General features: G+C 41.5%; 1 protein-coding gene across 6 annotated transcripts in view; it reads left to right on the plus strand.

Moving 5' to 3' along the window:
- The first annotated feature begins 9,016 nt into the window (after positions 1 to 9,016).
- LOC143298069 (putative pyruvate dehydrogenase E1 component subunit alpha, mitochondrial) overlaps positions 9,017 to 24,526 on the plus strand; it is a 25,094-nt gene continuing 9,584 nt past the window's right edge. The window contains exons 1-5 of one of the 6 annotated variants that reach the window (XM_076610745.1): positions 10,331 to 10,470; positions 13,594 to 14,514; positions 19,400 to 19,459; positions 22,698 to 22,871; positions 23,339 to 23,465. In XM_076610745.1, the coding sequence (XP_076466860.1) occupies positions 14,509 to 14,514; positions 19,400 to 19,459; positions 22,698 to 22,871; positions 23,339 to 23,465 (367 nt within the window). In that variant the 5' untranslated portion in view covers positions 10,331 to 10,470; positions 13,594 to 14,508. Of the gene's footprint in view, positions 10,724 to 11,875; positions 12,354 to 13,593; positions 14,515 to 19,399; positions 19,460 to 22,697; positions 22,872 to 23,338; positions 23,466 to 24,526 lie in introns of those variants that run through there. The other 5 variants (XM_076610744.1, XM_076610746.1, XR_013057347.1 and 2 more) reach the window with 5 other exon arrangements.

A 24,526-nucleotide genomic window follows, 5' to 3' on the forward strand; every position in this document is an offset into this window, starting at 1 on the left:
TTGGAGTGACAGTTTTGTCTATAACAAGATACTAAACGATCTTTAAATTCCGAAATAAATCCTCTTTCATTCCCAACTCCCTGACTAAGCCATACAATACCAAACCCATTTACTGTAAGAACTTGCTTCACATTGCCCACCCAGTTATGGTTACCTAACTCAACCTGCTGGAGTAACATGTCATATGCCTGTCTACATAGTCTGTTTATAGGAAGCTGAGTTAGCTTTAACCAGTATTTGATGCATTTCACAAAGGCTCGAATATATAAAGGATACCTTCCAGAATCACCGCATGCCATCGTATTAGAAGAGTGCAGTGGAACATTCATAAATCTCTATGGCTAATGTATGTACCTTTTCCATTTCAGCATTTTCTTCAAGACCCCATACTTCTGCTGCATAAGTCAACATTGGCTCTATTTGTGCATCGAACAACTTCCAAAATAAAGAGGAATCAACTGTTTTCAGTTTCTTCATAGATTTTAAAATTTCTGTTACTCCCTTTTTCCCTTTCCTACACATTTCTGACCATCCCGCTTTTAAACTCAACCTTGTCGTAAATACCATTCCTAAATACTTATAGGCATTAGTAACTCTTACTTCCACATTACCATACAACCACTTTTCCCACTGCGATAAATGACCTCCATTACGAAAAATAATATTTGTTTTGTCTAGATTAACAGTTAATTGCAATGTGTCTGCTTTGTTTTTCAATACATTGAGCTGATTCTGCAAGCCAACCGCAGTGCTAGAGAGTAAAATCACATCATTAACAAAAATATTTCAACAGCACCTGGGATTAATTGTACACCATGTTTACCTTTTTCTGACATTTCAATGGCTAATTCATTTATAAAGAATGCAAACATTTGAGGACTCAAAATACAGCCTTGCTTTACACCACGGGGACAGCTAAAATAATCAGAGTAAACTCCTTTTTCACGCACACATGCCAACACTGACTCATATACACCTCGAAGTGCCATACACATCTTTCCATTAACACCAGTTTTTCTCAAAACGTGCCACAATATATTTCTATTCACAGAGTCAAACGCCTTTTTAAAGTCTACGAAAGCAACATATAATTTAGTATTCTTCTTAAGAAATTTTTTAACTAAAGCATATAAAGTAAAAATATGGTCTATAGTACTAAATCCTCCTCTAAAACCTGCTTGTTCTTCAACAATTTTCCCCTCTCTTTCTGCCCACTGACCAAGCCTTCTATTCAAAATAAAAGTGTATACTTTGCTTATTACGATTGTTAGAGCTACACCCCTATAGTTGTCGGGATTGTTCGTGTCCCCCTTCTTATGGATTGGCACAATTATTGATTTACACCAATCTATGGGAAATAATCCTTTATCAAACAGTTTATTAAACAATGATGTGAGAAAGTCAATAACAACAGTGTCAATATTTTTAAGCATCTCTCCGACTATTTTATCTGGACCGGCACTTTTTCCATTTTTCAGATTTCTTATGCTGGCTTTAATTTCATCTACTGTTATAGGGTTATTAAACAGGGGTTCATTTGAGATTTCTTCAATTTCATCATCTTCTCCTTCTATATCTGTTGTGTCTTGCCCACCATCAAATAAATTGAACACATAATAAAAATGGTCATACCACTGCTGTGATGTTATTTCATTATAAATAGCAGTTTTCCTGTTTACTGATCTGATAGTTGCCCAAAACAATATAGAGTCTTTTATTGATTCCTTTAACTTTTCCAGTTTCCTTTCATCAAAATCTTTTTTCTTATCCTTACTTAATTTAATATACTGTTTTCTTTCTTCCCCATAAATGTTTTTCGCTTCAGTTGTTGCTTCAGCCGTTTTAGCTCTTTGGAAAATTTGAAATAATCTCCTTACCTGTCGTTTCTTATTTCTACATTCATTGTCGAACCATTCATTAACATTTTTCTTCTTTCTGCCCAATGTCCTAATCATGCATGCAGCAGATCTATAAAAGGCACTAACAAAAAGCTCAATACATTTATTAATATCTGTAGCTAGAGTGTCAGTGACTACAACCATACACTCCTTGAACTCATCAGAATTTAGTTCTTCTCTGAATGTCTGCACATGTCCCTCTGACCAAACCACTCTTTCTTCAACCGACTGAGCTACACATGGTTCAATCTTTGTGGCAGTACACTGTTTCCATGTGAGCTGAATGGGAAGATGCCAAGAAAAAAGAGAATCATTTACCTTTAAATCACAATTCGAAACAATTTCTCTAGATACCAAGAAAATAGTCTATAACGCTACATCCATGGGGAGATACAAAAGTAAACTCTCCCTCTGAGTCATTTTTACATGAGCCATTCAGGATGAAAAGATCAAACAAGAAGCAAAAATCTAACAAGGATTTACCAAAACTGTTCACAAATGTATCTTTAGAACATCGCTTGCCACATTCACACTCATCTTCATCCTCATCATCATCCATACCTTGCACATAATTAGCCATTTGTTCCTCTCTGGGCTGTTCATTCCCTGTTCTGGCATTCATATCTCCACAAACAATGAAATAAACATTATCATTACGAACAGATTCCAAAATATTTTCTTCCAAAATAAGGATTCCATCTTTCAATTGTGTGTGATTATAAGCTGGACCACCCTCTGGTACAACATAACAAGCAACAAAAATGGCATCTTTATTAATACCAAACACACATTTATCAATTAGTACAAGAACCACATTGTCACAGTTTGACTTAATTTCTTTAACAAATTGTGCAAACTGTCTTCTGATAAGTAACAGCACTCCTCCTGAATGTCTTCCATGGTTCGACAACTTTTTGGCAGGGGCACTGAATTTTATACACAGAGAGAGAGAGAGAGAGAGAGAGAGAGAGAGAGAGAGAGAGAGAGAGAGAGAGAGAGAGAGAGAGAGAGAGAGAGAGAGAGAGAGAAAATTTATTCATTTTAACGCTTTTCCCAGGTACGAAGACTGTCAACAACAGAGTATGCAATCAATACATAGATAAGATAAGTACCACAGATCCTCACAGAAATGTCCAATACAAAGAGACGCTCGCATCAAGAGAGACAGAGACAGAGAGACGGGCAGAAGGGGGGGTGCACAGACACAGAAATAGACACAGACTGAGAGAAATAAAGAGAGACGAACAGAGTGAAAGAAGGACAGACAGAGACAGAATGACACAGACACACAGACGGAAAAATAGATACGCAGACAAACAAACAAAAACAAAATAAATACGAGTATGAATATGATTTTTTTTTTCCTTCAAAAGGACAAGCATTTAGCCGAAATGTCATCGCAGAGAATGTCAGCTGCGTTCGTCATCACAATCATCAGCCACTCACCATCAACTATGTCCGTCCAGACAGAACACGACAGTTTCACTTTCCAAGTGACATTTGGCACACACACACACACACACACACACACACACACACACACACGGAGGGAGGGAGGAGGGGGAGAGAAAGAGAGAGACACGGACACGGACATTGTTTTATAGCCATTGACAATACTATCCTTTGGCAAGGGGGACAATGTATGAACAAAAGAATAACGACGGTTTACTGAGAAATTGAAACATTGCTAAGAGTAAAAAGAAAATCAACGACAAACAACAACAACAACAACAACAAAATCATAAAATACAACATATTGTTAAGATTATAAAGGGAAATAAAGAAGCTCACAGAGAGAGAGAGAGAGAGAGAGCCGAACGCCGGGTTATAACATAAACTCACTCTGTATACACAAGTGAGCCAAACAAAGAAGAAAACTAAGTATAAACATATACACACCACACGCCGAATGGCAAAACACAACAACAGCTGGAGAAAAGGCAGGCAGACAGACAGACAGACAGACAGACAGGCAGACAGACAGACAGACGGGAAGAGCAATAAACCGTTAACAGAAAGTGGAAAACAGCTCCTCGCAGATATTTTAAACAGAAGCGAATACGTTTCTCCCACGCCACATATATTTTGTAAACCCACTTTCAACATCGCCCCACTCCACCCCAACCCACCCCCCACAGCCACTACCACCCCCTCCAAGTCCACTTCCGCTCTACTAACGCCCGCACCCTCACTCCCCTTTTCACCCCCTATCTTCAGCATTCTGGAAAATGTCCAAAGGTTTGAAAAAGGGGGTATGTTTTAAATCGTTAAAATTTGATATCGTGAGTCTGTTCGTTGTGGGGTTGATAAGGTGGGCAGTGGAGGAATTGTGTGTGTGTGTGTGTGTGTGTGTGTGTGTGTGTGTGTGTGTGTGTGTGTGTGTGTGCGCGTGACTGCTGTGTGCTTTTTTTGAGTGTGCACGTGTGGGGCAGGAAGCGAGGGGAGAGGGGGATCTGTGGCTCTGTGTGAGGGGGTGGCGGATGTGTGTGCACACGCGCACGTGTGTGTGTGTGTGTGTGTGTGTGTGTGTGTGTGTGTGTGTGAGGACAGAAAAATTACTAGCTGTTCCGATTCGCTTATCCTGCCTTCTCTCTGTCTCTGTCTCTGTCTTTCTTTCTCTGTCTCTCTTTCTCTCTCTGTCATAGCCTTCACCTCCAACGCAAACATATTCACACGTGCACTCGCACGCATAAATGCAGAAACATATGCATGCATGCACGCACACACTCAAACATGTGTGTGGTTCGTCCGTCGGGATCGACGAGGACCATCTAGTCATCCTGGGGGTGGGTGGGTTGGGCTCTGTGGGAGCGCAGATGACTGGTCAGGCCAATCCGCGCCCAGAAGGTTCTGACGCAGTGTGGACAGGGGATGGTGGCGGCTGTCGGGGACTTGCTGGCACTGCTTTTCCTGGCCTGTCTGCGTTGCTCTGCTGCAGCGATTCTGTTGGCCTCACAGGATTTGGCACCTTTGTGGACAGCTGAACGCCACTTTGGTCTGTCCATTGCATTCAGCTCCCATGTGTCGTGGCTGATGTTGAATGCCTTCAGAGAAGCTTTCAGAGTGTCTTTGAAGCGCTTCTTTTGGCCTCCATGGGAGCGCTTGCCATGTTGGAGTTCGCCGTACAGCAGTTTCTTGGGGAGCCGGTGGTCTGGCATGCGAACTACATGGCCTGCCCAGCGCAGCTGGGCCTGCATCATGATGGTGTAGATGCTGGGCAAGTTTGCACGAGTGAGCACCTCTGTGTCAGGGATCTTCTTTTGCCACTTTATGCCGAGAAGGGTGATGCCTCTCCTGTTCCAAACGTTCTTATGGAGTCTGCCGAAGGCAGCGCTGGGTTTGGCGAGTCTGGCATTCACCTCATCGTCGATGACAACTATGCGAGAGAGTGTACTGCCTAGGTATGTGAACTTGTCCACCGCGTTCAGTCGTTGCCCGTTGATGAAGATGTTTGGTTCAACGTAAGGCTTTCCTGGAGCTGGCTGGTGCATCACCTCAGTATTCTTTGTGCTGATTGTGAGGCCAAAGTTGTTACAGGCAGCAGAGAACTTGTCGACGCTGTGTTGCATGTCAGCTTCGGAGGCAGCGTTGAGAGCGCAGTCATCAGCAAACAGGAAGTCGTTGATGGTGTCTGTCGTCACCTTTGTTTTTGCTTGAAGCCTCCTGAGGATGAAGAGTGAGCCATCTGTGCGGTACCTGATGCCAATGCCTACGTCAGCGTCTCTGAAGGCATCTGTCAGCATGGCTGAAAACATGAGACTGAACAGGGTGGGGGCAAGAACACACCCTTGCTTGACTCCGTTGGAGACAGGGAATGGTTCTGAAGTCTCTCCGTTGTCTTGGACTCGGGCCAGCATCCCATCGTGTAGTTGCCGTATGATGGTGATGAACTTTCTGGGACATCCGTATTCGCCATGAGTCTCCAAAGGCCATCTCTGCTAACAGTATCGAAGGCCTTGGTCAGATCGACATAGGTGGAGTAAAGGTCGGCGTTCTGTTCCTGACACTTCTCCTGGAGCTGCCTGGCAGCAAACACCATGTCGATAGTCCCGCGTTCTTTCCGGAAGCGACACTGGCTCTCTGGTAGGAGACCTTGCTCAAGGTGCGCTATGAGTCGTGCCTGTGACGGACAGCAGGGATATTCCACGATGGTTGTCACAGGCCTGACGATTTCCTTTGCGCTTGTACAGGTGTATGATGGAAGCGTCTTTGAAGTCCTGTGGAACTGCCTCATGCTGCCAGATCAGCTGGAACACCTGATGAAGCTTCTCAGTCAGCGCCATACTACCTTCTTTGTAGACCTCAGCTGGAATAGAGTCTGAGCCAGGGGCTTTGCCATTGGATATCACACGGATAGTTTTCTGGGTCTCCTCCAAAGTTGGAATGGTATCCAACGACTCACTGACTGGCACCTGGGGGAGTCGGTCGATGGCTTCATCATTGATGGTGGGAGGGCGGTTCAATATGCTGTCAAAGTGTCCAGCCCATCTCTCAAGGATCCCGTCCTTGTCAGTGATTAGGGTAGAACCATCAGCACTGAGGAGTGGAGCAGATCCGGAGGTGGTGGGACCGTAGACTTCTTTCAGGCTGTTATAGAAGTTCTTCATGTCGTTCCTGTCTGCAAAGCCCTGGATCTCATCAGCTTTTTTGCTCAACCAGGAATCCTGCATCTGCCGCAGCTTCAGCTGGATGGTGCTGCGTGCGCTCTTCAGTATGTCTTTCTTTGACTGTGATTTGGGATCTTCAATGTGGGCTCTGTAGGCTTGGTGTTTGTCTTCCAGCAGCTGTTTGATCTCAGTGCAGTTCTCATCAAACCAGTCTTTGTGCTTCCTGGCAGAATGCCCCAGGCACTCCATGGCAGTGTTGTACACCGTCTCATGAAGTGCGCCCCATGCTGCTTCCACATTCTGGTTGTCCAGCACGGTGTTAGCAAAGCTCTGCTTGATGCTGCCTAGCTCCAGCTTGTTGACATTCAGGCGTTTGGGTGCTTTCATGCCCTGAGGCCGTCTCTTAGGCTGGATGCGGAGGTTGAGTTTGGCGGTGGTCTATCCAGCACAGCGCCGCACATGGCCCTCGTGACTCGTAGGTCCTGCCTGTCCCTCTTCCTGACGATGACAAAGTCAATGAGATGCCAATGCCCAGAGCGAGGATGCATCCATGACGTCCTGTTACGGGTAGGGAGGCAGAAGACGGCACATGTCTGGAGAAGTAGTTGGCCATTGCTGTTACAGTTACCAACCCCATGCTTCCCAATCACTCCTTCCCAGGAGGTGCTGTCACGGCCAACTCTCGCGTTAAAGTCACCAAGAATAATGAGCTTGTCTGCGTTGGGAACAGTGGTGATGGCAGCGTTCAGGTCCTCGTAGAACTTGTCCTTGATCTCATCCGGGTTGGTCATGGTGGGCGCGTAGGCGCTGACAATGGTGGTAAACTTCTTCCCGTTGCATAAAGGGAGTTTTATCGTCATCAGGCGATCGTTCACTCCTTTTGGGGGGCCAGCCAGCTTGCCAACGAGGGTTGTCTTCACTGCAAAGCCTCACGTCTCTCTTCAGGTCCGCGACCACTCCAAAAGAAGGTGTAGCCTGCGCCTCGCTCACAGAGTTCGCCTTCTTCTGCCAGTCTCGTCTCACTTAAGGCAGCGATGTCGATGTTGTACCTGGCTAGTTCACTCGAAATGAGTGCTGTGCGTCTCTGTGGTCTGTCTGAGTCGCCTCTGTCCAGAAGCGTACTCACGTTCCATGTGGCAATGATCAATGGGGTGATCCTTGTTTTCTTCTTTCTTTCCTTTGTGTGTTGACCGCTTCAGTAGGGTCCCCGTCAGCCGCGGTATGCTGACTAGGGTGGTGTGGAGCAGGCAATGTTTAGGGCACCTCTTCTAGCCCCTTCCTCATGCCATGGAGGTGAGCAGTGCTGTCCTGAAGAGGGCTGCTCAGTCGCTCAGGGGGCTGCCGATCTCCACCGCTGCTCCAGTCGGTGAAAAACGACCCTATGGCCTGAGGCGCCTTTGTGCAGGTCCGCGGCTACGACTGCCAGTGTACCCACACCTGTCGCTTCGTCGCTCGCCTGTCGCCACAGGGCTTGGAGAAAATGATGGTATGGGATGAAGGATGACTGATGACTTGCGCGATGACTTTGTTTATAGTGAGGAGGAGTTGCGCACCGTCGACCTCACTCTCTTGTCCGAGACCGTCTGTATCCAGTGGCAAGACGAGATCAAGATGACTGGAGATGGAAACGGATGCAGTGGATGACCAGGATGTCCTATGTGCCTCATCCTGCCCTCAGTGCTCCACAGTGCTCTGCTGCAACCGTCTTCCTCTCTTTTGAACCATGAAGGTTTCTTCCGCAGAGTCCGCCGGATCCAGTCTTCATATGCTTCACAGTTTCAGTTTCAGTTTCAGTTTCAGTAGCTCAAGGAGGCGTCACTGCGTTCGGCCAAAACCATATACGCTACACCACATCTGCCAAGCCAAGCAGATGCCTGACCAGCAGCGTAACCCAACGCGCTTAGTCAGGCCTTGAGAAAAAACAACAACAAAAAACAACAAAAAACAAAAAAAAAAACAAAAAAACAATCGGGGGAATAAATAATAGATAAGCTTGCATAAATAAATAAATAATAATTATAATATAGAAAAAGGTAGTAGTAATAATATTAGTAATACTAATAAAATGATAATAATAAAATATAAATAAATAAGACAACAATGGTGATAAATAAGCGAATAAATGTAAATCATGAAGACACACATTCACACATACACCCACACATGCATAACAGAAATGCACCAAACATGCAGTTTCACAGATATGAAAGCACAGTCAAATCCATATAAACGTACATGAGCTCCAACTCACACACACACACACACACACACACACACTACCTTGCACCTCCTCTACCCCCCTCCTCCACACACTCACAAACATACATACATACACACACACACACACACACACACACACACCGTCTAAAAACACTTTTTGTGAATAGACGTTAGACTGAAGATAAAACACACACACCGCCACCCTCTCACTGGCACACACAAACAAACGCTCCTGCCACATTACACAGCTAGTGGTACCTCATGCCAAAATGTGAAAGAAGACAGCAGCTGTGTGAGAGGTAGAAACACAAACGCGCCATCCGATGCTTTCCTGCCAGGCACGCCTGCTGATTGTGTGTTCAGTTCGTGTCTCATCTTCAGTAGGAAACCAGCGCTGCGTTTTGCCGTTGAGCTGAAATGAATGTCTGGCACACTCGTTGTCTGCTGACGTCTTCTTATTGTCGGTGCACAAATGTTCAGGGGAATTTCATTAACTACTCCTCGAATGAAGAAGAAAAGATGGGGTTTTCTATGGTGGCACCGAAGTCATCATCATGACTTATTGTGGGAACGGAAAGTTACAAAAAGAAAGAGAAGAGTGACTGTTCATTTATCTTCAGGAACCTCGTTAGCTTCACTTTTCAGACACAATCTTCACGTGTCCAGGAACACCGTTTGTCGCCGCTTCTAAATCTGTGTGCTACATTGTTCCCCGTTTCTGTTTCCTCAACCCCCCGCCCCTGCTCGGAAAATGTGATAGCTTTCCACTTCGTGAACTGACTCCTAATCTTTCCACAGTGTTGGAACAAGAAAGCAGTATGGAAGTCCAGTCATTGCTGTTTGTCTTCTGTTCCGTCCTCCTCTTGTGTAGTGGTGAACAAACACAAATTAATACAACTCTTGGGTGTGGTTTTTCAAACAATGAAATTCGTAATGACAGCTTCAAATATGTCAACTCCACTGTGCCACTTGACGAGGAAAACGATACTTGCGTCAACAGAACTGGAGCCACCTTCGACTTAATATTGTTTTTAGAGTTTAACGTTATTTTACCGATAGCTGTTTTCGGTGTATGCGGCAACGTTTTGATCTTGGTGGTGTGGAGTGCAGAATCCGCGTTCAGACCCACCACCTTTTTCATGAAGTGTCTTTCTGTGTCCGATATCGTTTTCCTTTTCAGCATCTTCTTCCACACGGCTATTTTTTCACATAGTGGTGGTACTGTTGTTAACACGCTGTTGTCAGTGTTTGTAGTGTGCTGGTTTCGGATCGTGACGACTCACACAACTCTAGCCGTGGTGTTCACTCGCTGGTTAGCTGTGTACATGCCGCTGAAGGTGAACAGTCTGCTGACTAGACGTCGTGTTGTGCTGGGTTACATCCTCCTGATTCTGTGGTGTGTGACTGCCAGTGTGCCTCTGGCCTTAATCTCCACAGAGGAATCCAACGTCAACACTGATTTCACACTGATCAACGTGACAGACGTCGTATATCTGGCTCTTCCAATTGTTTTGCTGATCGTGCTCAACGTACACATAGTCTGCATACTCCGATCTCGCCACAGCAGACTTGGTCACGGACAAAGTACGGTGGCTCGTGCATCAGACAGCTCACAACATAACAGACTGCTTGCTGCTGTTGTGTGTCTCAGCGTCACCACTGTTCTCGCCTATCCCCTGGGGGTTGTCTGTCGGATTTTTCTCAACGCTGCTTCCATGTATGGACATTCGCCCACTGTCCATCGGGTATTGTGGACGTCTGCGGTTTTAGAAGCAATAAATTCCTCTATCAATGTTGTGTACTATCTGGCTTTTGTTTCTACCTTCCGGCAGCTGTTCTGTCGTCGCTGCTGCTGCTGTTTCAGCTGCTGGAAAATCTGGCAACAGAGAAGTTCTCAGTCTTGAAATGGCGGTTTTTTGTTTGTTTCTTTTTTCCAAGGAATATCATTATCGCTTTTATTTAATACTTGAAATTACCAGAGGTAGAGAGATATATAAGGTCAGTTTGATACATCCTTGTATTTCCATCAATAAAAAATATGGAATACTGATAATATTATTGTGTTTAGACAACAACAACAAGAACAACAACAACAAAATGTTAGGGCCGAAGCTGAATATTGGAGATGTTAGATTTACATGTATACAGTAGACTTTTGTGTCAAGCTTTTTATGACAATCTTGTTGCAATGGTGCTGTATTGTGGTGTTTCATTTATTTGTTTATTCATTTATTTATGCTGTTTTATTGTTGTTGCTGTTGCTGTTTATTTTTAGTAATCGCAAAGTCTCGCTTTTAGTTTATCTGTGTTTCTATTACATAGATTAGGTTCATAGACATGTATTGTATTCTACTGCATTGTGTTGTGTTATGGTGAGTTGCGGTGTGTTGTATTGTGCTGTACAGTAATGTGTTATGTTGTCATATTGTCTTCCGTTGTATTGTACTTAGTGTGTTCTGTTGTATTGCATTTTACTGTATTTGTCGTATCGTGTTGTGTTGTGTTTTACTGTATTATTTTGCAGTGTGTTTTACTGTACTGTGTGCACTGTATTGTGTTGTATAGAAGAGCGTTTCACTGTTATTATGATTACGATGATGATTATTATTATTGTTGTTGTTGCTGCTGTTGTTGTGTTGTATTGTGCTTTGCTGTATTCAATTGTGTAGCGTTGTGTTGTGCTACATTGAATTGTGTTGTATTGTGTTGCATTGTACTGTGTCATATTGTATTAAATGGTGCTGTACTGTATTATACTTTGTTGCTGTATTTCTGTTTGTGAAGTTTGGACTGTTCTCCCTTCGTGCAGTGTGCTCCTAAAGTGCAGCACCACTCATGCTCTCTCTCTCTCTCTCTCTCTCTCTCTCTCTCTCGCGTGTGTGTGTGAATTTGTACATGTAGTATTTAGTATTGCTGATGTGAATCACACAAAACATCAGTGGCTCGAGGTTGCATGTTCTGTACCAGTTCACGAGCAACAGTTACTGCGCTTATCATTTCTCTCCCCTCACAAAAGCGCCTATCATTTCTCTCGCGCACAAAACTTCAAAATGTACAGTCTAGCAACCCTTAAAAATCTTATTGATAACTGGCAATGTATGGAAAAAAAAATCGAATACAGTGTGTGTGTGTGTGTGTGTATAATAATAATAAACATTCAAAAAGCCTAGTGTGCGACTTGAGAGGGGAAAACATGCAGACAGAAAGCCTTCCGGGTGTAATTTTATAGATCTTACATTCAGATCTTATCTGATTTTGAAGTATTTAGCAGGAAGAGAGTTTGTCTTAATTCCAGAAATAATTAGCATTTGATTTCGAGTATTCATTACTGGTCACATTCATTTGGCAACGTGTGTGTGCAGTATATTTTCTCATGGAATCATAAAAATTATCCTGTCTAAATCAATAATTTATAGTTTATGGTTACAACGAAATTAATCATTCAACATTTAAATAATTAAATTTAAAATGCCCTATTCCCACAAGGGAGCAAATAACAAACATCACGTTTTAGCTTGTTCCCTTTAGTAATTGCCCTTGAGTCTTCGTTTGAAGAAAGTCGTCTGCTCCATTGGTTGCAAAAATGTTCTCCGTTTTCAGAAGATCAGCAAATCAAGGAACACGTGCGGTGAGATAAAACAAAAATTACAGCTATGATTATTGTAACTTTGGTTGGCGTCGGAGAGGATGCTGTATGGGTCAGTTTTTCCATTTGGGCAACTTGCTGGAGTGAATGATTCGATGAATGCGGCAATTTCTTAAACTTGGCCTCGACCTTTGTTTTCGAAGGATCATCACTCTCCTTTCGTCATTCGCATTCATCTCTCTCTCTCTCTCTCACACTCTCTCTCTCTTTCTGCGTTTGTATGTTCGAAGCCTACAACTGAGGGGAAATGTTACTGGCATGTAGACATATTACCTATTTTGGCCTGTCCATTGTTAACTTACTTTCACTTCTGCATGTTAGTAGTATTCGTGGCAGTAGGGACTGGCTTTTTGGCCTTAGGCCTCGCGGCCTATTTGTGTCCCCTCATTATTTTTCAACTTTATTTAAGTCTGATTGCATGCCTATCTTATAAAATAACATTATATTCAATCTACACTAAAGAAAAGGTCTTTCAATTTAGGGTCTTCATCTAGGAGGTTTTTTTTGTTGTTGTTTTTTTTAAACTGTTGATATCCGGTGCATATTTTGTGTTAATAGGCAGTCATTCCAAAAATTAGCAATTCTGAAAGCAAAAAAAACCTTCCGTTTATTAGTATATTTGTTGCAAGACTTAGGCGCAAAAGATCACTCCTGTACGTAAAGGCCTCTTTCAAGTTTCATGCTGGATAAGTGGAAAGGAACAGAAAATAAAGATCAGTACATGTAAATATTACTTTTTTTTTCATAGATGGATGGAATTTTTTTAAGAAAAAAAGGAGGAATCACATATGTATGAACACAGCAAAGTTACACATTTACACGAAAGACCTTGCTGGCCCTTTTTACCCTTATTAAATCTATATCGATGTTGCAGTTATAGATTCATATGGATATAGATCTGTTGTCTGATCTGCTATTAAAACAGTCACTCTCAAAACACCCAGATTCACCATTCACAGAATTTATCCATTCTCATCCTTTCTTTTCTTCCTTTCTCATTCTGTTTTCCTTTTATTTATTCATTCGTTTGTTTGTTTGTTATTGTACTTCACTTTCGTCCTTTCATTCTCCTTTAAGTCGTCCTCACTTTGCTTCTCTTTTTTATCAACATGCTTAAAAAAAAAAAATATATATATATATATATAGATATATGTATGTATATATATATATATATATATATATATATATATATATATATATATATTCATTGGTTTGTTTTCAGTTACAATTTCAGAATGCATCATGCTGCAGATAGATAAACTTTTTTTCGTTTGTTTGAGTTTCTGGGACTGGCTATATTTGTTGGTGATTTAGAATTTCCTGGAATATTGATTGTAGACGCTTATGGCTAAATGAATAACAACTGAAGGCACCAGCCACTATGGTGAAGTGGTTAGCATCACGAACTGATGATTGGAAGGACACAGGTTCCAGTCGAGCTCCGTCAGAGGTGGGGAATTTTCTGCCCTTGGCCTGCTCCTAGCCAGAGTTGGGAGTGCACCAGGCTGCAATGACAAGGCCTGAGCGGAAACAGTCACGTTTCATTCACTTCACGGATACATGTTTGAGAGTGTTGCTCAACTCCCCTAACCGACCAACACTGCCGGCGTCTGTACCTCTCGAGCCTGGTTGACACCAGGATGTGTTGTGAAAAGGAAGCATAGAATATAGCCTTGTGACACAGTCTTCGTAAACAAAACGGACCTGCATAGTGCTCAGTATGAAAATACCATATTCATCGTCATTCATCATCAAGTAATTAAAGCGGGAGGAGAGAGTGGGTGATATTTATTGCGGCCTTACATGCCTTGCTGTCATGAGAAACTCAGTTGCCACTTTCCTTTCACTTCCCTGCTTGTGGTGAGGTAAGACGTCTTCAGGGTCGGCTGATTCATGGAGGACTGTCGCTGGAGGGATATAATGTAGTGGTAGTCTCCACCCGAGCGATTGTTGTCAGTATGGGGCTCAGGAGGTGGTGTCTCGCACATCCTGAATCAAATCAGGCACTACTGAACACCACCGAAATGACTCAGCAGTAGTGCAGGGTCTCATTTGATGTGTGACCGCCTGGCGGCCTATCTTCGATAGCATCCCTTGGACCACTGACACTGGGACTGCACAGACAAAATGACTGTGTATGAAGGTATGGTGTGAAGAAAATGGTGTACGGTATGAAGGTAATGCCACTAAACTGGTTCGGACTTTAGGGCAGAAAAGAAGGCTTTTCATAGATTATGATGCTCGGAGAAGTTGCATGCATAAGTGATCTTTGCCAGTTAAGTTTTGTCAGCGTTAAGAAAATTCTATTGTCTACGGATTAAGCGTTGGGTAAAGAACATTCCTAACGCTAAACAAGCAGCACTGCTAGGATCGCTAATGCAGCCAAGCCTTAGTGGGAAAGGATTCTTAGGATGATAAAAAGACTTATTGGTTTTGGGGTACCCTTTTTCCATTATATTTTGATATGCTCACATATATTGATTGACCTTTGTCCTCATTCTTATACCCCTGAACGAACCATTATCTGCCCACCATGCAGTTGTATTAAAACAAATCATAAACTGACTACCCCTTCGGGAACAAAAGAATTTTCCAGTTGAATTTTCCAAGAACTGAAAGAGAAGAATGTGTTGGAAACATATCGAGCATTGTATTGCATTTATTATTAAAACAAAACAAAACAAACAAACAAACAAACCAACAACAACAAAAAAACAAACAAAGGAAAAACCGGATATTCATTGAAGAGTAAACCATTCACTTTGCAGTCTAGATTATTTTGTATGTCTCGTTTGTCAATGGTAGATGGGTTTTGGGTTGTTGTTTTTTAGCACACACACACACAAACTGAGGTTCACATGGATGTACACACACACACATACATACACACACAATGTAGACTGATATTAGCATACACACATACCATGTAGACTGAGGTTAACATGCATGGACACACACACACACAAACACACATGCATCCATGCTCACACACACACACACGAGTCACCAAGGCACATAAAAAAAATTCTGAATATAAATAATGTAAAAAAAAAAAATATTTAACTGACCCCAATGTAATGTTCTGGGCTTACCAACAAGCCAACTGAAACAAATATTGATTGCAACAATAGCTAAATTTTTTAATTTGGGTGCTATTTTACCTACACTGATTACAAATGTTGATTGCAACTTCAATCAAATTAATGTTTGTAAATGGACAGAATACAAATATTATCCTGACAGCAGCTATGTGTGACTATTTTCCCATAAAATTACAAATATTAGCATGAAGTTATGATCAAATGTCAGTGAACTACTGATTTTAGACATTATTTCAACTTTCTTATATATCATAGTTCTGATTTGATATTATTTAAACATAGCATATAGCGTTTTATCCATCTTAGGTAATGTGCATGGCTGACCAGATGTTAAAATCCAAGCGATATATCTATATCCATATATATCTATATTTCTATCCCATACAGCAGTCAAATGTTTGTAAGCAAGCAGGCAAACAGTGTATATTATTCTGAGTAAAGAGTCCGCAGGACCTACTTATCTTTCTGACCTTGTTTTTCCACTCCCACAAGAAATCTCCACTCTTCCTCTGACTGTTACCTTTTGAAGCTTCCTCTGTCAATACAAGAACCTATGGTGAACGTTCTTTCTTCTTTGCTGCTCATCACATCTGGAACAACCTTCCTCATCATATCTGTGCATCTGATTCTGTTTCTACTTTTCACTCATCACTAAAGACTCATCTTTTTAAAACCTACCTATAAGTACTCTCAGCTTCGTTTTCTCCAACACCACCCATGTCAGCTTACTTTGGATGTATGTGGAGTGAGAAAGGGAGAGTGTGAGTGGGGGAAGGTAGAAAGAGTGATCACGAATGTTTTATGTTACTTGTAATATTTTTCTTTCGTGTAAAGCGCCCTGAGCTCTTAGTGAGAAAAGGCCCTATATAAATGTACATTATTATTATTATATTATAAAGCTAAGAGTGTGATATACATGTGTTACGTTGACTGCAACTAAGTGTGATTTTTAATTTATTATCCCCAAGTGAAACAAATACTGAATGCAGCCATTTTTTATTATGTGGAGGTATTTTCCCAATACTGTTTATAAATGTTGGCAGCAACCTAAATAAGATATTTGTAAGTAGACAGCATACAAATATTATGGGATTTATGCTGACTGTGGCTATTTGTGACTATTTTATCTTACAAATCACAAATGTTAACAGTGTGATTAGCATTTGGTAAACAACTGATTTCAGATAGAATTTTTACTTCAAGTTTCAAGTTTTAATTATCCTTTCACTCCTATTGGAGTATGGAGGATTACTGCAAAATAAACTTTTCATGCCCAGAACAAACATTTCCAAATACACAACAATGTCACATAAAAGTTGAGAAAACACAAATGTCTTTTAATTCCAAAAGTATAACTAGACAACATTTGCAAATCTAATCATCTTACTTACAGCTAAAATGACTTTTTTGCCTCCTTTGAGCATATTACAAAAATTAAAAACCGATTTTGGAGACAAATATTTTTTAGGAGCATATCTATTTCGTAACTGATCATAATTGGGAGATTCTATTATAAAATGAAACTCATCACCAATCACAGATATGTTACAAACCTTACAAAGCCATAACTCTCGTGGTATGCCCTTGTGTCTCCCTGTTTCTATTTCCAGCTTATGATTACTACTTCAAAAATCTGAAGAAACTGACAACGTAATTATCAGGCATTTGACTTATATATTTTTCTCTACCAAATCCACTTTAGAAATTTTGATAAAACAAACATTTACTACTCACCTCTAGAGCATGTCTCCATAGATTTTGAAAACTATCTCTCAAAGCAATGTTGACATTCTTGCAGAAAGATTCCTTCTCCAAGAAGAACTGAGTATCCCAAACACAGTCATACCCTGCTCCTATTAAAATTTGTCTGATACAACTCATCCATTTTGAAGAATAAATGCCATTTCGATATAAGTAATATCAAATATATTTTCCCAGAATATTTTTCTGTGTTTGATATCACTAAGCTGGTCCAAAATCGAACTAATCTCATTTTCACTAACACACTAATTGGATAAATACTGGTTTCTCCATAAACAATTTGGGTCATAGTATTTCTGTTCTGTTTGAACAAGCGTTTAAAAAATTTCAATTCTAATTTTTCAAGTATATCTACATTTTCATAACCCCATATTTCTGCACCATACAACAAAATAGGAACAATCATAGACTGGTACATGTCCAGAATAATATGTAAAGGTAAATCTTGATTTCTGGCTGACTGAAGTAACGAAAACATAGCTTTTTGGCCCTTTTCATAAATCATTTTTTTTTAGCTTTGTAAAAAGTTCCGTTTCTACTAAATTCGATGCCAAGATATTTAAAAGAATTGACAACATCCAAACATGCATCACCAAACTTAAAAACAGGCTTTAGCTTGTTTGTAGAATTAAATATCATCACTTTAGTTTTCTTTACATTGACCACTAGTTTCCATTTTAAACAATATTTGTGAAAAACGTTGAGGGACTCTTGTAATCCTTCTTTCGTCTCTGAAAGTAAAATTGTGTCACCTGCATACAAAGTACAAATAATCGCATGTAATTATCTAACTCTGAAATGTTAACATTCAATAAAAGATCAACAGATGGACTCTTATGCTCAGTCAAATACAACTCTAAATCATTGAGATACAGAGAAAAAAGCAAAGGCGAGAGATTTTCTCCTTGTCATACACCCTTACAAATACTAAAGAAATCAGATTTTTCATCATTTAAAAACACACATGACTTAATTCTATCATACATAGAATTTCATTTGTCATGCAAAATTTTACCATTCACACCTTCATGAACAAGTTTTTGCCATAACCCACTTCTCCAAACTGAATCAAAGGCTTTTTTTAAACTCAACAAAAGCACAGTAAATTTTCTTCTTTTTCATGGAGAAAATATCAGTTAGTGATTTCAAAACAAACATTTGATCTAATGTAGAATGGGACTGTCTAAATCCTGCTTGGGCCTCTGAAAGTATATTGTTTACATTGATATAATCAGTCTAGCATTTAACACTGTAGTGAATAGTTTTCCAACACAGCTGAGCAAAGTTATTCCCCTATAATTATCACAGTCAGGTGTATCACCTTTGCCTTTATACAATGGCAATATCAAGCCGGATACCCATTTTTCTGGTACAACACCTTCGTCCAGTATCTTGTTAGATAAATTACAGTATGTTTCTGTCAGCAAAGGAACGCTGTTAATGATATATTCATTACGAATCATGTCTTCACCAGCACTTTTGCCTTTCTTCAGTCTTTTGATGGCTGAAGTAATTTCATCTTCAGTAATACATGCATTTAAAATATCATCATTATCCAAAGACGTGGAACAAGCTCCCTGATAACCTCCGTCATTCTGATTCCCTCGCATCTTTTAAATCTCGTCTCAAAACTCACCTTTTCCCTCAGCAATAAGTTCAATTGTGGCAGGTCCACTTCCTTTTCGTTAGGTGTGCTTGACTATGTGTGTATACATATGTATGCGTACGTAACTACATGCATGTATATGAATGTGTATTGTGTGTACGTGTGTTTATGTAAGTTTGTGCCTGCCTATGTGTGCGTATGTGTTAGGGTTGCTGTTAGATACACATGTATGTTAAAATGTATGTATGCAGTGTGTGTGTGTGTGCGTGTGCGTGTGTGTGTGTGTGGTCACATTTTGGTGTGTGTATGTAACATTGATATAATGTTTTATGTTAACAAAAGCGTTTTTGTAAAGCACCTAGAGCAGATTTCTGGATAGTGTGCTATATAAGTATCCATTATTATTATTATTATTATTAATGTGCATTACACATGATGCTAAAATTCAAATGATAACACCTAATTATGAGTGTCATGGGAAGCAGATCACACACAGTATACTGAAAGTGAAATAGGCCTACAGAAAAGAGTCATGTGTTACATACTTTGGCTATTTTCAGTGGCTTCTTGGTCTCCCAAAGAGCAATGGACTTGCTACCGAAGCTGCTTTTGATACACAGGTAACTATTTTGGTGACATTATTGGCTACTGTAATGATGATTTGATGTGAGTGTGTGTGTCTCTCTGTCTGTCTGCATTTCTTCAGTACTCTCTTTCATCTAAATATGAATGATAGAATTGTGTTTTACGCAGAACTTCTCACCCTTTTCGGGATATGGAGGATGCAAATGCCTAAGCTTGTGTGTGTGTGTGTGTGTGTGTGTGTGTGTGTGTTCATAGACGTTGTGCATGATTATACACAATTCACTCATATATACTAATCATACACCTTGTTACAAAATATAGACACCGTAGTTTAAAGGCCATTGCAGCCGTGATCGAAGCGATTGATGCAGCTTGTAGAAATTATGTGAATAAACTTTCGCACATTGTCTATACCGCTGTCTATTTTTTTGTTGCCCAAAGTGACGAATGTGAGCGGCGGTTCATCATAAAAGGAATAGACTGGAGGAGGTTTTTGTTTGTTTGTTTGGTGGGGGTTGTTTTTGTTTTTCTAAGTCCAGTCGGTGCATAGGCCTTTATGTTAATTAGATCTGGGAGTGGATTTATTATGTAATTTTGATAACTCCAAGCGAAGCGCGCTTGTTGTGACAAAGAACCGGTCTCGATTTTGATTTTTTTTTTCTCTAAAAGTTATATATCGCTCCCAGATCTAAAATTGATAACATAAATTGTATGTTACTGAATGCTAGAATGCTATGTCTAGTCTTGAATACTGAACCTGCCATTGTAAAAATCGTAATGGCATATTTAAAGAAATTCTAAAATTTATAGAAATTCTGAAATTGTATGTCTTAACACACGTGTGTGTGTGTGTGTGGGGGGGGGGGGGGGGGGTGAGGGGGGACGGTGTGAAACCAAGCCGCTGTGTTGTATTACTTGCTTGTGTGCGTTTAGCTTGATATGTTTTCCTTTTGTCCCCAACTTTGTCATGTGTGTGCGTTGGATCCAGCTGTGGGCTGAGATAGGGTACTGAGTGGATGCAATTAATTTCCAGTTTGGCGAGGAAAGATGTATTGTATCGTATCGTATCGTATCGTGTTGTATTGTCTTCTGTTGTGTTGGTCTGTCTTGTACGGTGTTGTGTTGTATTTTGATTTATCGTATTGCCTGGTATTGTTGTTTTTTTGTATTGTATTGTGTCGTACTGTAGTGTATTTTATTGTACAATACTGCATTGTACAGTATTTGTAATGATAATAGTAATAATAATGATGATAATATTGATAACAACATTAATAATAATATAGCACTTATATGGCTGCATATAATAGGCTCTTACATGAAACAATACATATACAATAGTGCACAATAACATACCACTGGACATGAAGAAAACAACACATACATGTTTATGTGTCTAAACTGCTACACCAAGACAATGCAACAAATTGCACATGATAAACAATCACACACACACACACACACACACACACACACACACACACACACACACACACACACACACACACAGCCACATTGTACTGCTCTGTACTACATTGCATTGCATTCCATTGTATCGTATCGTATCATAGTGTATCATATTGTGTCTTGTCGTCAGCCCTCCAAGCTTTTATTGTATTGTAGGCTGTACTGTATTATAATATTGTATTGTATTCCATGGTATCGTATCATATCATTGTGTATTGAATCGTGTCGTGTTTTGTCAGCGCTTCAAGGTTGTACTGCATTGTAGGCTGTACTAGTACTATATTGTATTGTATTCCACTGTATTTTATTGTATCGTATCAGTGTGTCGTGTCGTGTCGTGTCGTGTCGTCAGCCGTTCAAGTTTGTATTGCATTGTAGGCTGTACTAGTACTGTCTTGTATTGCATCTCATTGTATTGTATCATATTGTATCGTTTCGTGTCGCCAGTCCTTCAAGCTTGAATTTAGGCTATACTGTACTATATTGTATTGTATTCCACTGTATTTTATCGTATAGTATCATAGTGATAGTGTATCGTGTCGTGTCATGTTGTATCAATGATACAAACTTGTATTGTAGTCTGTACTGTATCATATTAATTTTATTGTATTCGATCGTATCGTATCGTATCGTGCCATAGTGTGTCGTGTCGTGTCGTGTCGTCAGTCCTTCAAGCTTGTATTTCGGTTGTACTGTACTATATAGTATTGTATTCCACTGTATTTTATCGTATCGTATCAGTGTGTCGTGTCGTGTCGTGTCGTCAGCCGTTCAAGCTTGTATTGCATTGTAGGCTGTACTAGTACTGTCTTGTATTGCATCTCATTGTATTGTATCATATAGTATCGTTTCGTGTCGCCAGTCCTTCAAGCTTGAATTTAGGCTATACTGTACTATATTGTATTGTATTCCACTGTATTTTATCGTATAGTATCATAGTGATAGTGTATCGTGTCGTGTCATGTTGTATCAATGATACAAACTTGTATTGTAGTCTGTACTGTATCATATTAATTTTATTGTATTCGATCGTATCGTATCGTATCGTGCCATAGTGTGTCGTGTCGTGTCGTGTCGTCAGTCCTTCAAGCTTGTATTTCGGTTGTACTGTACTATATAGTATTGTATTCCACTGTATTTTATCGTATCGTATCAGTGTGTCGTGTCGTGTCGTGTCGTCAGCCGTTCAAGCTTGTATTGCATTGTAGGCTGTACTAGTACTGTCTTGTATTGCATCTCATTGTATTGTATCATATAGTATCGTTTCGTGTCGCCAGTCCTTCAAGCTTGAATTTAGGCTATACTGTACTATATTGTATTGTATTCCACTGTATTTTATCGTATAGTATCATAGTGATAGTGTATCGTGTCGTGTCATGTTGTATCAATGATACAAACTTGTATTGTAGTCTGTACTGTATCATATTAATTTTATTGTATTCGATCGTATCGTATCGTATCGTGCCATAGTGTGTCGTGTCGTGTCGTGTCGTCAGTCCTTCAAGCTTGTATTTCGGTTGTACTGTACTATATAGTATTGTATTCCACTGTATTTCATCGTATCGTATCAGTGTGTCGTGTCGTGTCGTGTCGTCAGCCGTTCAAGCTTGTATTGCATTGTAGGCTGTACTAGTACTGTCTTTTATTACATCCCATTGTATTGTATCATATTGTATCGTATCGTGTCGTGTTGTCAGACCTTAAGGCTTGTATTTTAGGCTGTACTGTACTATACTATATTGTATTCCACTGTACTTTGTCGTATCGTATCATAGTGTGTCGTGTCGTGTCGTGTTGTATCAACAGCCCTACAAGCTGCACAGACTGGAGAAGGGTCCGGCGAGCAGCGTGAGCGTGACGAGGGAGAAGGCCCTGCAGCACTACACGGACATGCAGACCATCCGCCGCATGGAGACCAGCGCGGCCAACCTATACAAGGCCAAGGTCGTGCGGGGATTCTGTCACCTGTACTCCGGCCAGGTCAGTGCTGCTACTGAAGACGTGAGTCTGTATAAAATCATGTACATGTACATGTTTGCGCGCGCGCGCAGGCATACACGCGCTCACGCGCGCACCCACATTCATGCTCAGTGTCAAATGCGCGGGCAAGAAGCAGTTGTGAATCCATGGAATATGTGGTGATGGGTACTTTAATTGTGTAGAAGCCGCAGTTGTTGTTTTTTTCCTCTTAAAGCAGGATAGTTATGTTAGTGAGTGACTGAAAAAGTCCGTGAATCCATGATTGTGCACCTCTCTGGAAAACTAAAGGCTCTCTTGCTTCTGATTTTTCACACGCACACACACACACACACACACACACACACACATATGTATATTTGTATATGTATATATATGTGTGTGTGATTGTGTGTGTTGATAGATATAGGTTTCATCCATCTGTCTTGTGTGTGTGTTGATAGATATAGGTTTCATCCATCTGTCTCCAGGAGGCCGTGGCGGTGGGAATAGAGGCGGCCATCACTAAAGAGGACCCCATCATCACGTCCTACAGGGCCCACGGCTGGACCTTCACGCGTGGGGTGTCCGTGCATGGGGTGTTGGCTGAACTGTCTGGTCAGTGTGTGGGTGTCGGGGGGAGGTGGAGGAAGGTGTGTGTAGGGGGAGTGGGGTTTGGGGGGGCAGGTGGGTATGCATGGTTGCTGGCCTACTGGTCAGTGTGTGGGGTGTGCGTGTGGGAGTTTATGGGGTGGGGGGTATGTATAGGGTGTTGGTTGAACTGACTGGTCAGTGTGTGTGTGGGTGGGGAGGGTTGTATGGGGTGGGGGGTATGTATAGGGTGCTAGCTGAACTGACTGGTCAGTGTGTGTTGGGGGGTGGGTGGTTGTATGGGATGGGAGGTATGTATAGGGTGCTGGCTGAACTGACTGGTCAGAGTGTGTCGGGGGGGGGGGGGAGGTTGCATTGGGTGGGGGGTATGTATAGGGTGTTGGCTGAACTGACTGGTCAGTGTGTGTGTGTGGGTGGGGAGGGTTGTATGGGGTGTGGGGTATGTATAGGGTGCTAGCTGAACTGACTGGTCAGTGTGTGTTGGGGGGTGGGGGGTTGTATGGGATGGGAGGTATGTATAGGGTGCTGGCTGAACTGACTGATCAGTGTGTGTGTGTGTGGGAGTGGGATTGTATGGGGTGGGGGGTGTATGTTTAGGGTGTTGGTTGAACTGACTGGTCAGTGTGTGTGTGGGTGGGGAGGGTTGTATGGGGTGGGGGGTATGTATAGGGTGCTAGCTGAACTGACTGGTCAGTGTGTGTTGGGGGGTGGGTGGTTGTATGGGATGGGAGGTATGTATAGGGTGCTGGCTGAACTGACTGGTCAGAGTGTGTCGGGGGGGGGAGGTTGTATGGGGTGGGGGGTATGTATAGGGTGTTGGTTGAACTGACTGGTCAGTGTGTGTGTGTGTTTGTGGGGGGGTGTATGGGGTGGGGGTATATATAGGATGTTGGCTGAACTGACTGGTCAGTGTGTGTGTGTGGGGGGGGGGTATGGGGTGGGTGGTATCTATAGTCAATGTGTGGATGTTCGGGATGGAGGAGGATGTGGGGGGATGGAGGGTGGAGGGAGAAGTGTGCATGGTTGCTGGCTGAACTGACTGGTCAGTGTGTGGGTGTTTGGGATGG

The sequence above is a fragment of the Babylonia areolata genome, chromosome 23 (genome assembly GCF_041734735.1).
Source record: "Babylonia areolata isolate BAREFJ2019XMU chromosome 23, ASM4173473v1, whole genome shotgun sequence".
NCBI classification, from domain to species: domain Eukaryota; kingdom Metazoa; phylum Mollusca; class Gastropoda; order Neogastropoda; family Buccinidae; genus Babylonia; species Babylonia areolata.